Genomic DNA, 15,859 nt, shown 5'->3' on the forward strand with positions numbered 1-15,859 from the left:
TTCAGATGGGAAGCATTTTAAAATTTTGTTTAAGTTTCTAGAGGCAGGTTTTCATCTTGTCAGATTTCCCATTAATTTGAAAAGAATTGTGTGAGGGAGAAAAAGAAAAAAACAATCGTAACATACGCAGTTCAGTCACACAGGGCAAAAGGTCATGTTTCTTTAATATTTTTTGGAGCAGTTTTCCTCCTCTCCCCTCTGGATAGAGCAGTGCCTTTTGGGAGTAGATTACTTTGTAAATGTGAGGTAGTAAATGAGGGAGGATTTTAAACATAAACAAGCATACAGGTCTGTACCATACTCTTAAAAGTAAAAGCACAAGGCAACTTTCTTTAGAAAAAACATCAGAGTTCTTCAGAAATGTATGCAGATAAAGAACTGGGCTCTGGTTTGGCAAACCAAATCCAGTTTGGAAACTGTTTCATACATGGGAGGTTAGCAAACCATCAGCAGTGTGCTTAACTACATTGGTTTGGTTCTTAAAAACTTACTCCCATTCCTCACCTGACCTGTGAGAAAAAAAAACCTTTTGCAGTCTCCTTAGCTTCACATAGTGATAATTAAAAGAATATGCCAGCCCACATCAACAAAAAAGCAACAACATTAGAATCTAGTGAAAGAGAGATAACAAAGATTAGAGCCATACTCATTTCTAGGTATTCATCAAAGAGTCCATAAGCATTCATAGGCTGCAGATTATAGTCCTTTTCCCACTGTGGGAAGCTTGTTTTTCCCTGTGTGCCATACTCTTGCCGTAGTTTTCTCCTGGTCCACCAGTTTTGAATAAGCCTACATTTTAAATTAAATTAAAGAAACAAGGTAAAGAATATTAACGGCTAGTTATCACAAAATTGGAAGAGGTTAAGTGGGCACAACATATCTTGCAAAATTAATTTCCCAATGTACAGGAAAATAGAGCACTAGTAATACATGTGGCTGATGACACAGCATAATAGATATGAAAACAGATACAGCTGATGAGCTGTAATCCCAGCCTAGATGTTGTTAAAATGGTAAAAGGATTTTGACATCTTTTTGTTATTTATTTACTTCTTTTTCTCTGCACAGAACGGCAAATCACTTCAGGGTCTGTTTATATGACAGAATGCAATGCTGTTTAGAGATAGCTGAGCTCAGTAAATAAGAGTGCTAATGCTGCTTGATCCTTTCCTGTGTGTGACCTGGCATCTCTGCATGGCTCTACAGTGTGCATGCTAACAGTCTCTGGGCAATCCTGGAAGGGAAAAGGCAACCCTGAATGATGTCTGCAGCCAAGCATTCAGATAAGCAAGAGGCAGAAAGAAGTGTCTGAACTACTGACAGCACACAGTGGCTGAGAGATGGATGGCTGACATATGAGCTACCTCCATCTCAAGAAATGGGGGAGCTGTACTGGACATCAGGGGGAAGATGCTGTTCGCAAAGAAACGCATGTGTAAGACCACTGTGAGAGGCACTGAGCCAAAAGAGAAATGAATTCTCACATCTGAAATAAACACTGTTTCCAGGAGTTGAAGTGGTTTGGCCAACAAAGGACACTAGTTAAGAGTTAGTATAGAGAGCAAAAAAACTCCAAACCACAGTGACGGAGATTTTCTCTGAAGTTGTGGTTGGCCACTTTGTCTCAGTAAGATAGAACATGATAGATCTCCCAAATAATTAAGTCCTTTTCCTGACAATGCTTCACTTTTTGCTTTTGCAGTGGCCTGGTCTGGTCTGTGAATGGTAAAGAGTGCAAAGTGACTGCAAATAGTCACTGGATTTGGGTAAGGGCAGCATTTCAGGGCTAGAAGGTGGACTGCAGGGTCTGGAGAACAAGAACATCTCTCATCAGAATAAGCTGAAGCCTTTCACAATGTTGTGACTGTGTCTTTTATGTTGTGATTTTCCTTGTGACTCTTAAAGTGAAGATTCATTTCACCTGAACCAGTTTATTCCTATTAAATCACTTGCTCTTAAAAAAATCTCCTATCTCTATCAGTCACCTTCTTTTATTTCTCTTCTGTGCTCCTTGTTAAGTTTCAAAATCTATATTAATAGAAAGCAGAGAGTTCTAATGAAAACTGACAAAAGAGATAGGCAATGGAAAGAGAAGGATCAATACTGCTGCTACTGTTCCCTCCTGCCTGTCCCAACTAATTCCTGCAGCCCTAACAGCTGCAAAATACTGGCAAGGAGTGCTAGGCCCAGGAAAGATGGAGAAATAGCAAATCCCTCTGAACTTTGCTAGGGCAAACTTTCTGACAATGTCAGCTCTCTCTTAGATTTTCACACTTGCTAATTTCCCTTGATGACCAGCAACACTGTCTCTGGCATCAACTACGTTAATCATATTAAACCTATATTAATCATGTTAAACATGCTCATTAAATACTAATCAATAAGGAATGAACCAATAGAAAATGAACAATTGCCAAGCTTTTAGCTAGGGCACAGCTCCATGTTACCTTGAAGATCACAAGGGAACATGTCTACATACCAGTCAGTACATTTTTCTAGCTCTCAGAGTGCATATGCCAGCAGTGCATTTTTTCCAGCTCGTACCTGCTCTTTCAGGCATCTTTTATCACCCAACAAGTAATTAAATTTAGAAATTACTGGCATAGCTAAGAAAGGATACATATAATATTTTTCATGTAATCAATACAGTGGTCACACAGTTATTTTTAAGGAGTTTTAGAACACAGAATACAATTTAACAAAATCAAGTACATCCCGTGTATTACTTATTTGTTAATATTTATATCACACTTTCACTTTTGCACACCATGTCCAATGTGGAAAAAAGCCCTGAGCACCATCTGCATATCTGGAGTTCTGTATCATGGGGGGGATTTTCTATTGCAGTGAATACTGCATCTTGCTTTTATTAACGGGCCATAAGGAAAGCATAAACTTAGTATTCTATAACCTACAGAAACACACGTATTATATTTACTTACGGATATCCCAATTCCATGAAATTATTCCATGTCTGCTTTAACACCATTATAATACCCATTTGCATACAAAGATCAATAAGGCATCCACTAGGGTGGCACTACAGGAAAAGAAAAAAGAAACAAAATATTAAACAGAAATTATACTGAGTTTTAAAGCATTTCTTAAAGGCTATAAATGATACTGGATCATTTACTAAAAGGAAATTAAATGCATTCTCCTTATTTTTTTAAGAAATATAAACTCATGAGAACAGATGACGCTGTATCATTCTGTCAGCATTTTAAACATTTTAAACCTACCACCTAATTCTCTGCAGAGGTCAGAGTCAGCTGAAACCAGTGCAGTTTTCACATCAGTGCTTCTAATGTTCTGTGCAACAGTGGGCAGGGTGGAGGCAAAGGCCACCAAGTTTCTCCATTGATTTCAATAGTTTTTGGGGAGGGTGACTGTGCATCAAGTCAAAGAATGAAGAGAAAATTCCTCTTGGCTGCACAGGCAAACAGTTTATGCCTAAAGGATAGACCTAGAACTGTTAATTGAGTAGTGTTTAACATCTGTGACTGAGTAAACCATGAAAATCTATTATTTTCTTGAAGAACTAAAAATCTCTAACTGCTGAGCAACAATTCTTAGTGTTTCTTGCTGAGTGCTTGCTTGCTTTAGCAGTGGCCCCAGACCTTGAAGTTGTGGTGCTGCTTTTGGGAGAGATGTTCAGCTAGTACAAATTTAGGTAATTTTTTACCTAGTATTGGACAAACCAGAAAGGGAACAAAAGCCTTCTGTCCTCAAACAGCACTTTGTACAATTGGCTTTGCAGATCCAAACAGTGTAGCTCAAGCTGTATTTTTAAATCTTGGGTATTACAGATAAGTTGAGAAAATCACTGTCATAGAACTGGAATTATTTCTCTTTAACTCTTTAGGGAGAAAAATCAGTTATGACCTGTAATAAAGTGAGACGTGAATTTCTTATACATACTGCATTATCCAGCTCTCAGAACCTGGATCCCTGCTGAGGTTTCTGTTGACCTCTTTCAGCATCTCTTTAGATTAACAGGGTGACAGATTTTTTTTTTTTTAACTTTTCCATCATTATTACTAAATCAGGATCCTTCTGTTTTTAGGCATCAGTCACATGAGTGAATGTACCCCAAGAGAGGCAGGTGCAGTGTTAATGAAGTAGCAGTGATGTTATAATGGTAACATAAATAATATGTAAACTGTCGTCTGAGCATGTCCATGGACACTGGACTAGTGTTACTAAATGTCTTAGACTTGGCTTCATTCAACAGGTGAAGAGAGGGCTGTTGGAGGGATATCTGGACATTATATTCTAAAGCAGGTTTCTAATAAGACCTAGCACAGATACAGTCAATAATGTCAAGACATTTTTATTAGACTTTTTTATTATTATTAGACTCTTTTTTTTTCTCTGAGAAAAGCTAAACAGGGACTACTAAGAGTAGCTTCCACCAGCAACTGACCAAACCTGTAACACCTCATTGTTGCACTTTCCTCACAAACCTGGTTCTCTTTTCCTTCCATCTCTGCTCCTGCAGAGAGATGAGGTTCTTTCCCTGTTCTCTGATCCTTCTGTGAAATGAATCACCCAATAAATCATCAGAAAACTAATTCAGCCAGAAAAAAGGAAGTTTACTGCTGATATGAGGAACTGAATAGGCTCCTCCTGGAGTTGGACAAGTGAGAGCCAATGCAGAGGAAGAGGAAGGAGCAAACCTCAGGGGGAGGACTCAAAAGGAAGAGCAGAACTGTCTTCCTTTGACAGCAGGAAGTTGTTAGGTCAGCTCAGCCCCAGCCAGATTTTGGAGGGTTGTTAAGCAAAATTCTGTCTGCCCATTTATCAAGTATTCTTTCCTTGAATGAACAGAATTACCTACAAAATTAGGATGGTTTTATTAAAATTATATATATTTTTTGCTAATATTTGAATGGCCTCTAATAACCAAAATATTTATGTATCCAGAAGTGTTTGAAAATTCAAGTTGGCAGGCATTTTCCACTTACCATTTGTCATTTATCTGCAAAGTTGTTTCAATTATTCATCTGTGAAGCAGGAAAGAAACCATGGGATTTCAGTGTGCACATAGCAGCACTGGAAAGTAAATGACTGGTCCAGAAACTGCTGCTGTTCACCTCCTATAACTGTCAAATGGACTTTGAATTCTGAATGTATTTGTTAAAAAAAATAAATAAAACAGGATTGGTCCTTGAGTAACTTGCAAAGCCAAACTCTCATTGCTCTCCATATTTGTTTCGTTTTATACACATAGAACATGATGCCAGCAGCTTGTTTGGGAAGTTTGTTTAATTGGTTTGATCAAATTTCACATACATTTTATGTGTCTGGATTTTTAATTCCTTACTGTATTATTTTAGCTCTCTGGTCCACAAGGCTAGAAAAGCTGAAAAGAAAGGATTTCTTACAAGCAAAAAGCTGTCAGATTCGTATCTGTCTTTGATTCATTCCAAGGATAAAATATTTCCAGCATAAATATGTGAGTAATCTTTAAACTGTCTGATACCACTATTCGAATGTGATGCAAACACTAAAACTGCTAGCATTGAAAAGGGAATATATGTATCAATATGTAGATGCTTTTATAGCAGATGGTAGTGTCAATAGTGTGGATTTAGGCAGCAACTGAAAACCCAATAACACACTCAAAAATGCCTAGACAGAGTTATGTGTCTGCCTCTGCTTGCATTCATGGCATCCGTGGGCAGCAGATAAATCAGTGTGCAGTTATCAAACACTCACCTCTTCCAGCCTCCACCGGTTTATCAGCCTTAAGTAGGCACCAGGGTGTCCTGTAAATCTTTAACACAGGAATATATATCAACTATGTTGTGTAAGCAGTCTGTTCACAGTAGTAAAAGACAGCTCACACTTATTTTAATCTGGTGTTATCTTAATGTGAGTGGTATAACTATAAAAGACGTTATGCTGTAAAATGTTTTATGGGTATTCCTGGAATAATCCCCATGAAGGACTAAGGATATTTTTACTTTCAGTTTTCTTTCAATACCAAATACTCTACTGTTGGATATTCAACATATGCAGAGCAGAGGGAAAATCTGACTGAAGCTGCTCATGTCAGTTTAGAAAATGGCTTTAAACTGCCAGTCCATTTCCTTACACTATAAAATGCTCTGTGATGTCTGCCTTCCTGTGAAATCAGTGAAAATATTAGTTCTTATTAAGAACCATGATGTTCTAACTATTCTTCCATGTTTTTTCCCCAAATCATTCCCATATGCAAAGAATCCATACTAATGGATTCTTCTATTCAAACCTTCTCTACTAAAAAGGTCTTCTGTTTTTAGGAGACTGACAGAAAGAGATATACAAATAATATATACACAGACATATATATACACACAAATAATATATATATAAAATATACAATAAAAATACAATATACAATAAATATATATATGGAAAAACCCCCCAACTGATAGCTCATAACTCACTCTTAACAGTCCAGATCATGTAATTGAAGCAGGTCCCTTCCAACTGAATTATCCTATCCTATCCTATCCTATCCTATCCTATCCTATCCTATCCTATCCTATCCTATCCTATCCTATCCTATCCTTTATTTATCTATACTTATAATACACATAAAGACAGAGTGAAATGACCTGCATGTATAGTATTGTGAGATGCATCTGTTTCCAATAGTGAAATTGTTAAGTTAATATTGAGACCATGTGGTGACAGGAAATGAAAATTGCATCTGTTTCTGGGCTTTTGAAAGGAATATGAAATTGCAATCTGTTCTGCTTTGCTAGTATGGAATTTGCATTTTGAGATGTGTGATAATATAGTCCATTTTGTTTCATTATAAACAATTTTATTTCTTCTCTCTACTTTGTTTTGCACATATGAGTGTGCAGACATCAATCCTACCTTCCAAGGAAGAATGCTATATAAAAGGTAGAGCTGTTCAGATTGACAAACTGAAAAAGAAACATTTTCAGAGTGAAGCTGTTCTCCCACTCCGATTCGGTGCGAGGCTGCTCTGTGAAGAAAATTATCAGAGTTTCAGACATTTATTCAGATTATCAATTTCCCTCAGCACAAAGGCTGCACACACTTACAAGAGCTGGCAATGTATTTGTAAATTAGCCTGCTGTTTTCAAAATATAACCTGGCAGAAGAATTTGTATCCAGAAGCAGCACTCAGCTAGTGAGCTTGTAGAGACTTAGAAATCTATTCTGGTATCTATATATATATGTTCCCAGGAGACTGTAAGAAAGTGGTCGAGGTAATGCATGTATTAAACATCCCTCCTGTACTTAAGTGGTCTTTACAGGCTCAGGCTCTTCTCTTGTTTCCTTCTCTGTATCCTACCATAATGACACTGCCACTCCACCACAAGCTATTTAAGTGCCTTTTTCTTAGAGATGCCACACTGAACTGAAGAAAATCCTCCTTGTAATTCTGTTTCATGGATTTGCCCACATGCATCAGTGGAGTGCCACTGCATGACACCCCTTCCTTGTCCCAGGGAAAAAACCATCACAGAAAACCAAGAAAAAATATTTTTCAGTGGATGGGCTAAGGCAATCAGGAAAGGGGAAGACATATTCTTCTCTTTGGGTAGGCCCTTATTCTCCATCTCAAGAAATATCAAGACAGAAGTTAACAAAACAATGTCCATGCGAACACACCGGTACCATATTCTGGAACTACTTTCCAGCTGGCAGGAGCTTGTTGTTAGCCACCCATTGCTGGGAACAGGAGTGATCAGAGAAGTGGAGGTACTAATGCTGGTTCTGAGTATCATAATGATAGTACTCATATACTGCTTCCAAAAGAGCCTCCAGTAAAGCACTGGAAATACAGAAACAACAATATACTTGTTTCTTAGAGCTGCTCTTTCATTAGAGGCCAGTCTGCAAGAAGGACAAGTTGGACTATAACAATGCTGCTGCAGCTGAACCTTTGCTCACATGCCCATCAGAGACAATGGTGATGCTCTGGAGGAGCACAGATGTGAGTTCTGAAAAAGATCATGTAAAAGCTGAAGAAGGACATCCTCCATGTCCTCAGTGTAGTTTTGCTGCCAGTACCACTTTGAGCTTATTACACTGATAAAGATCATTCAGATCAAATCAGTTCCTCAGGTCATCAGACTAAAAATCACAAAACAGTCTGAACAGGATCGAAACAACTTGACCCACTGACTTTCTGTAAAAGTGCTTTCTGCAAAAAGCAGACATACCTTGATGACAACCTAACAGAAAGTAATCAAGCTTCAAGGTCTCTAGACTATATCTTACTGTCCTCAGCGTGTCAGGACATAGCTTGTACAATTCACAAACCTCAAAGTCGTATCTCTCAACGGCAGCTAGCAGATATCTTCTCCATACAGGATATCCATAGAGGATACAGGATAGCAAAAATATTTTAAAACTACAGATTACAAATTATGAGTCTCAGTTTAATAAGAAACAAAACAATAAAATTCTATTGTACACAGATATGTTTTGAACATATTACCAATGACTTCTGGGATGTAGAAAAGCCCTGAGAGTAGCTAAAATCAGCTGTTTCCTCTGACCAGACATCAAAATCTGTCCATCTGGTCCAAAATAATTTCCTGAACATCATCAATGTACAAGTTTCCAGAAGCTCAAAATAACCTCCTCAAACCACTTGTATACATGCAATAATATGGTTTGCTTAATAGGCCTTCAGCCATAGTCTCATTTCAGCCTTCTTGACACTAAAGAGCCCTCACCAATTGCCACCAACTACAGCAATCTTCTGAAAATATCAGAATTTGCATGGAGTCTACCTGAGCCATGGATATATGAATGATAGCCTATTGCTCCCCCATTGGCAGTAGATGCTCTCCTTGGAAAATGTTTCCTTACTCTAGCATGAACACTGCCTCTGTGAGTGAGCTGAAAAGGTTACTGAAATTTAGAACATCATATCATTTAGGTGTAGGTAGAGTTGATGATTCACCTAGTTATTTTCCCTCCTTACTGTCCTTCTTAAAGGCAAATGTTTGATAGCCAATCAGCACCTTAGTTTCAAGCTATAAATTTGTTTTTCAGAAGTGACTCCCCTTTTCCATGTTTACAAACCCTGGAGGTTGTGAGTGCTCAGTCTATCTGAAAACTCATGCCTTTCCCTCCAAGGTAACAATTTTACATTTATTTACAGTAAACAGTTTGTTCACATTCTTTGATGGTAGGGGGTCGAAACAAGAACAAAGATGGAAGATTGTTGTCACCACTGATTGAATGGCACAGTAGTTTAGTTTATATACTTCCTTATTATAAACTTAAGAAATACATGAATTCCTATAGATTGCACATTAGTTAGGATTTTTCATATTATACAGACATTTTGAATGTTATCATGGTGTATGGACCAATAAGTCAGTACAATATTATTCAATTTTATATTTAACATTACTTACCTAAATTTGTCAGGAAAAGAGCAACCTTTTCATACAGCTGTAACACAGAAGAAACAGCCTCTTAGTTACATGGTGGCTCAAAAATATAGAACTGCATTCTAGGGAGAGAACATGTTAAGTCCGACATGCAAATGATTTCTGTGACGTTCTGATAATGACAATAAAACTACATAATAATACAGTAATGATATAATCAAACAAGGAAAAGTAATGTTCTTATATCTAATGTTCATCCATAATATATGGAGAAGAAATGCTGTCACTCTCCCTATTTTACATACACAGTGAAAAGGGGTGAGAGAACTTTTCCAAAAACACGAAGTGGAACAATAGCACAACTGAGATTTTTGTTTTAGTTACTGATGGAACATTTACCTCACAAGAAAAAAAATCACCCTAGAAGAGGATACTATGGTATGTTGGATATGTTGGGTGTTTCGGGCTTTTTGGTTTTGTTTGGCACTTTGGTGCTGAAAGGAAAGACACAGGGGAGACAGCGTTACCTCAGAGAAAATCCTTAGTAATCCCCACCAAGAGACACATTTCTTACTCTGTGCCAGTGTCATTTTTCTAAATCCTAGGTGGTACTTTCTGCACTTTCAGGTGCCATGCTCTCAAACTCTCCAGGAGACTCCAAACTTCATAAAGATTACAAAACTAACTTGGAGGGTTTTCACAATCAGTATTTGCAAAGGAGTTTTGAACCTATTAACTACATCACCAACAACATCAGTATTAGAGTAAATTAATACAAAGATTTCCATTTGCTTTAAATGAATCTGGAGCCTGTTCCTCCAAATTGCTAAATGTCCTTAACTCTCACTGATGCCTACAGGAATACAAAGCTTCTCATATTTCAGGCTCAAGTATTTACTTACTCTTACAGTGCATATCAAGCAATGTTTCTTTTTATTTGCAGCTATCCTTAAAATCTCTTGCTTAAATTGAGTTATGTACTGTTTACAGATCAAACTGCCTGCTTAAGAACTGCAGTCATCCAGAAATCTCTCATCCATGTTAACAACCGCTTCATGCTTAGAATAGCTTTCTACTGCCTTTGGAGTAAAAGGTTTTATTTCAAGTAATGAAAAGGTAGTTTCTTCTGGGTGTAAAAGTATCTCCTAAGGGCAACTGTAAATGTGCTAAATGTCTGGGTCATTTATACCCTGATCCCAGCAGGGAGTGTGGTTTTTTTTACAGATGTACGCTGCTCTGCAGAAGGGCTTATCAAAAGTTCCAATTTGTTGCTATTCTATTTGGAACAGTAAGACTGTGTTAGAGATTCTGTTAGCAATGTTTGGATCTAAATATCTGCTACTGTAGTTTATCACTGCTACTCCCAAGAGGCCCTGTTTAGGATCATATTATGTTCTCTGTTTGCATTTTCCACGGTCAATATTACTGGAATTAACAGTTTTACATAACCTAGGTAAAGCTAGTGGTTGTTTTCAGGTCAGGCTGCAGGATTATCTGGGAGACATTATGCTTGAAGGTCATTTTGTTTTGTCATGATGGATGTGTCAGAATAGGTACCTAATGCTCAGAACGTCTGGTCTGGAATTTACTAGTGGTCTAGACCTTTCCCCTGATGCTTTGAGGGGCTGTCAACTTGTTTCAGAATCACTGCTGGTTTTCAAGGCTTCTAGCAGTGAATTCTCTACTGCTGTGCACATCTTGGTCCATTCTGGTTTTATTACTGTATCTTTTCTTGCTCTTCTGACACTTTTCTTGACTCACAGTTCATGGAGGATTCAACTACCTGAATTGCTTCTGGGGATTTTTTTTCTCCCAAAAGAAATCCCACCATTGCCCTTCAGTAAACTACGTTAATCCATCATGGGAAGCAAGGGATTATGTTCCTAAATCCTTCCTTTGAAAAACTCCTGCAGTTTCATATTTTGTGGATCTTTTTCTTCCATGAGCTATATCCAGATTTAAGGCCGTAGTGTTTATTGAATGGTGATGACTATAAGGCTTAAGAAATCCATCTTTGCAGCACTCCACTTATTTGATTATTTTAGGAAATAAAACAAAGTTTCTCGAAAGGCACCTTCAAGCAATCCTCCATTATTTAAAAAAATTCTCTAAGTTGTAAAACTCTTTGAGAATGAAAAAATTTTGTTTGTGCAGCGTTTCTTTGTTGCTGCTTCACTGCATATACAATGACTTACACTGAGAGCTCGAAAAGGGATGTTGTACTGGCATAGATATATATAGTTTTCTTTTTTTTTCTTTTATGCTTATTGTGTGCTCTAGGTGGAGTAAAGAAAACACCCAAAAGCTGGAGACAAAAACCCAATAAAATAAAAAAAACATAGAAGAAGAGAGCCCTCAGTACAAATTCAGACAGAAAACCAGCTTCCTCCTTTCTGTCCTTTCTCAGCCTATAGTCCCACCTAAGGGAAAACATAGGAAAGACAACAGTTCTAGATAGATTGTCTTAGTCACTAATCTAGTCTTGCCTATGCCAAAGGAAGAAGCAAAGTCCTGCAGCAAAGACTCTTGGGATTTCCTGCCATATAAACAAGGACCTGTTAAAAATAATTTTTAGATCATGAAAATGCTTGGATATTGCATAGGAAAGAAAGCAGTCCCCAAGCCAGCACTTGGAAATGAGCAGACCTGAAATAACATCTCATCTTTTCCCTTGGAAGTAAAGCAGCGTATCTCCTGGAGTGAAGCCTAACAAGCTTTTTGCAGAAGATGCTGGCTATTGAGTAGGTAGTGATATTCCACCCTGGCTCCAGTACCCAGGTGGTTTGTAGATTGAACTTTTCTTCCCCTTAAAAGGCATTTTAATAATGTCAGTTGACAAAACCTGATAGTGAAAGGCCATACACCTCTTGCCAAGAGCAACAAAGAGCAGACACATTGCTATCAGAGCAATATACAGGACTATCGACATCTCAGTGGAAGGAGGAAACTCATTCCCCATCTAATCTATGCTATACTGTCTTACTGGGACTGCTGCCACATAGAAATTCCATTTTTGTCTTTGTCCCAAGTCTGGTTCCAAATCAGCTCACAACAAGGACCTGCCATCAGCCAGCCCCACTGCAGTGCACCCAGACCATGTCTCTGGTGCACACTGGCAAGGCTGTGGCAGCTCTAGAGCAAGTCATGTCTGCTCAAGCCTTGTGAAGCTTTCAGCCCAAGAGAGTTCTGCTTATGGACATTGTGTCTATATATGCATATCCTCACTGGAAAAGTACTGTGAAAACTGAAATTGGAATTGCTGGAAATAGTGTTAATAAGAATTTAGCTTTGTCACTATATTTAAAAAATGACATCAAAACACAAAAAGAAGAATATTAATGAAGTGGACTGAAAACTGCGAACATATAAAAGGAAAAGAAGTGGCAAAGGATAAAGCAGGAGTATGATCATGTCTCCCTAAAATATTTTCAGAATATTCAAACATGTTTTACATAGTATTTTGGGCTTGGAATTGCACTACATATAAATAGTGAACGATGTCCATAAACAATAATTCAATGTCTGGCTTAGCCAGGCACTCCACTCCTGCTGAAAAAGGAAGTGAAAGCATTTAGTTGTCTGCTGACTGAGATATCTACTGCTCTGGTGGCTCAGGTATAACTTCAGATGTGTTAATTTTACTCACCACATTCAGTAGCATGATGATGCAAAAGTTGATGCACACTGCAGTCCCTGTAGTTGCAACCTGAGAGTTATTCCTGATTAAAGCCCACTTAAAGGCAGCAAAAGTGCTGACAGTCACAACACGGTAAATAACAATGCCGAAAACAGCAGCAATCACCACACAGATCTAAAGGAAGAAAAAAACAGCGAGAAGAACCTGAAAACTTGCAGTGGAACAGGAGTTACTTTCTCCCTGAAACTCTGAAAATTAAATGAAATGAAAGACTTTAAAAATGCATTCCTTTTGATTCCAAAGAAAGGTTTCAACATGATGATTTTTCTTATTTTTAAGTTCTTTTTATTTATCATAGGGAAAAATATAGGTGAAATAATATTAAAATAATTTTTAGTTTTAAACATTTTCTTGAAAATGTTCCTCTTCCTTAACATTAATGTGGGAGACAGTGTTGCCAGCTCTGAGAATTAGAAATTTTCCTTATCTGCACATGATGTGCAAAGGCTAGTCTCAAGCTTATGTCCCAGCTTGATAGTATCATACTTGGGATGCATTCTGTGCTTTGAAGGACTTCACACTTCACACAAATGTCTCCATTTGTAAGCACTGCCTCAACAACAACCCTGCCAAGCTAGCCTAGCTAGCTGTTTCTTCCTACAGTTCTGGAAATTTTCTATGTAGAGAAGGTAACAAGTTCAATTGCCCTTGTGCCCTTCTCTGATGAAACGTTCAGCAAAGGTGACAGTGACAATGAGAAAGGCACAGCTGAGCCAGGCTGCTTAGTCACTTAATGTTCCTTATGCAACAGTTGGGCTCCAAATGACAACTGTTTTCCATCATGACCAATTTATGTCACAGTTTAGCAAGCCATCTAAAGGACAAATAGTTGGGAATCAGCATGAGTGACTCCTCTCAAAGACACTTGGACACAGGACCCATCAGCAACCTTATTTGGCAAGGAGAAAGAGTTTCCTCAGTAGAAGGCAGAAAATTATTTGCAAAAGAGGTGTGTTCCAAGGTTGTGCATAGCCATTTTAAACCAATCAAAACTGAAGTATATCGAAGTTAATTGAATGGACAAAATTACTTGGAAAACACCAAATGATAATCCATCTGGTTTCATATTTCCACATTCATTACAAAAGTGATTGAAAAAATCCCAGTGGAGGTGTAAAAGGAAAGTGTGTGTGAATGTGAAGGATTATCTCTGGATTCCCTGTATAGTGTCGAGGGCAAGAAGGGCCACTTCCCTTTTCCTTAACAGGGAACCACTTACCTGTTTAAAGCTCTATTAGTAACTACACTGCGAGAGTCAATGCTGAAAAATTTTGAGAACTGTGCTAACCTGAAGTTTGGTGAGCATATATCTCCTATGCTTATAGGTGTAATTAAAAAAAAATATTCTTATCTAAATGGTCAAAAATGTGAAGTTCTTCTAACTTGCTGGAAGCCCATGCTATGCCAACAATAAAAATATCTTCAATGAAAATAATTCTTGTCTTGTTTCAAGGGCTGTTATGGGGACAATAATTTGTAGTGCATGCAATTTAGAGCTAGGCTACTCTCTCTGGCACTTTGAGTAAGATCTACCACTGCTCTAAGGAGATTAATGACTGAGTTTGCATAGGGTAAAATACTGCCTCCCTTCAAGAAAAAAAACATAAGGAAAATACACAAAATATCGGAGTTGTGGTACCAATTCTGAGCAAGGACTGCAGTCCTGAGTACGTGTCCTCAAGGGCTGAGTCAGGGTGTCCATCACCTGACGTACCAGAGCACAGCTCATCTCAATAACGCTCTTGCCTTTCTTGATCTAGATCGCTTTGGGCAATTTTGAAGCCATCAGTTTCTTACTGTCCTCTGCCCTGTTGCTGGGTCAGCTCAGCTACCTGGCTCTCCACAGCTCCTGAGGCTGTACACATCTATCATTTTCTTCTCTCCTGGAAAAGCCATAGTAAATTCCGTGACAGCCTGTTGATTCCAGACCAGCACTGTGTTTTCAAGACCAGCACTACCACGCCTGTTGTCATGTGAATAACAGCCCACAACTGCTTCACTGAAATTAGAGGGTGGGGGCGTTTCTGCAGAAATACACGCAGCTCTCTGTTAGGAGAGATTTTGCTGCTCCTTTTAGTTTTGCACTTTGTAAAGGGGATAAATGCAACATTTTAGTCAAGGAACATTGGTTTCTCCATTTCAGCTGCACTAAGAACATGAACCCTCTTTCCTTATCTCCTCAACACACTGAGAAACTAGGTAGTATTAACATCATTAAGCACTCTAGGCATCTTATTTAGGTTCTCTGTGAAGTTTACAAAGAACAACTGCTTCTTTTTCTGCAACTTCCCCCATCACTCTGGACTGTCTACACAGGGAAGGCTACCAGTGAGCTATTCAGTCAACTGAAGTTGGTGCCTAAATGTGACAGTGTCACTATTCTGGCATGTGTAAACTACATACAGTGTTACAGGTGTAGCCTTGAAGGAAGGGATTAGCTATCTGTGAGATTTAGTGAAGAGTGAACCAGTGTAGGACTTGACAGAAACTCAAGTGATTTGCTATGTAAATTTTCAACCTACAGAAAACATGCTAAAGCTTATGTCACTTTCAAGCAGTCATATCCAGTATTTACCTACTCTGCTAGCAGAGATAATGATATTTTGTTCTTTTTCAACTGGTAAATAAATAAAAGTTCTCAAACCATAAAAAATATTCCAGATGCAGAAACGATGAGTCTGCTGCATTTATCTGCAAATGCTTGATAAGGCTCTGGCTTCCCGGATATGGGGTTCATTCGTTCTTTCTTGGAGTATTTGGCTTCAAACTGCGGACGTATTTCCTC

General features: G+C 38.2%; 1 protein-coding gene across 7 annotated transcripts in view; it reads right to left on the minus strand.

Annotated features, from left to right (window-relative positions):
• ANO4 (anoctamin 4) overlaps nt 1–15,859 on the minus strand; it is a 177,751-nt gene that overhangs the window by 13,501 nt on the left and 148,391 nt on the right. For all 7 annotated transcript variants that reach the window (XM_048301053.1, XM_048301057.1, XM_048301051.1 and 4 more), the window contains 7 exons: nt 15,719–15,859; nt 13,024–13,188; nt 9,402–9,438; nt 6,874–6,985; nt 5,722–5,779; nt 2,943–3,040; nt 647–789 (listed from right to left, as the gene is read on the minus strand). In XM_048301053.1, coding sequence (XP_048157010.1) covers nt 647–789; nt 2,943–3,040; nt 5,722–5,779; nt 6,874–6,985; nt 9,402–9,438; nt 13,024–13,188; nt 15,719–15,859 — 754 coding nt within the window. The remainder of the gene's footprint in view (nt 1–646; nt 790–2,942; nt 3,041–5,721; nt 5,780–6,873; nt 6,986–9,401; nt 9,439–13,023; nt 13,189–15,718) is intronic.

Source organism: Corvus hawaiiensis, chromosome 4, assembly GCF_020740725.1.
Source record: "Corvus hawaiiensis isolate bCorHaw1 chromosome 4, bCorHaw1.pri.cur, whole genome shotgun sequence".
Lineage (NCBI taxonomy): Eukaryota > Metazoa > Chordata > Aves > Passeriformes > Corvidae > Corvus > Corvus hawaiiensis.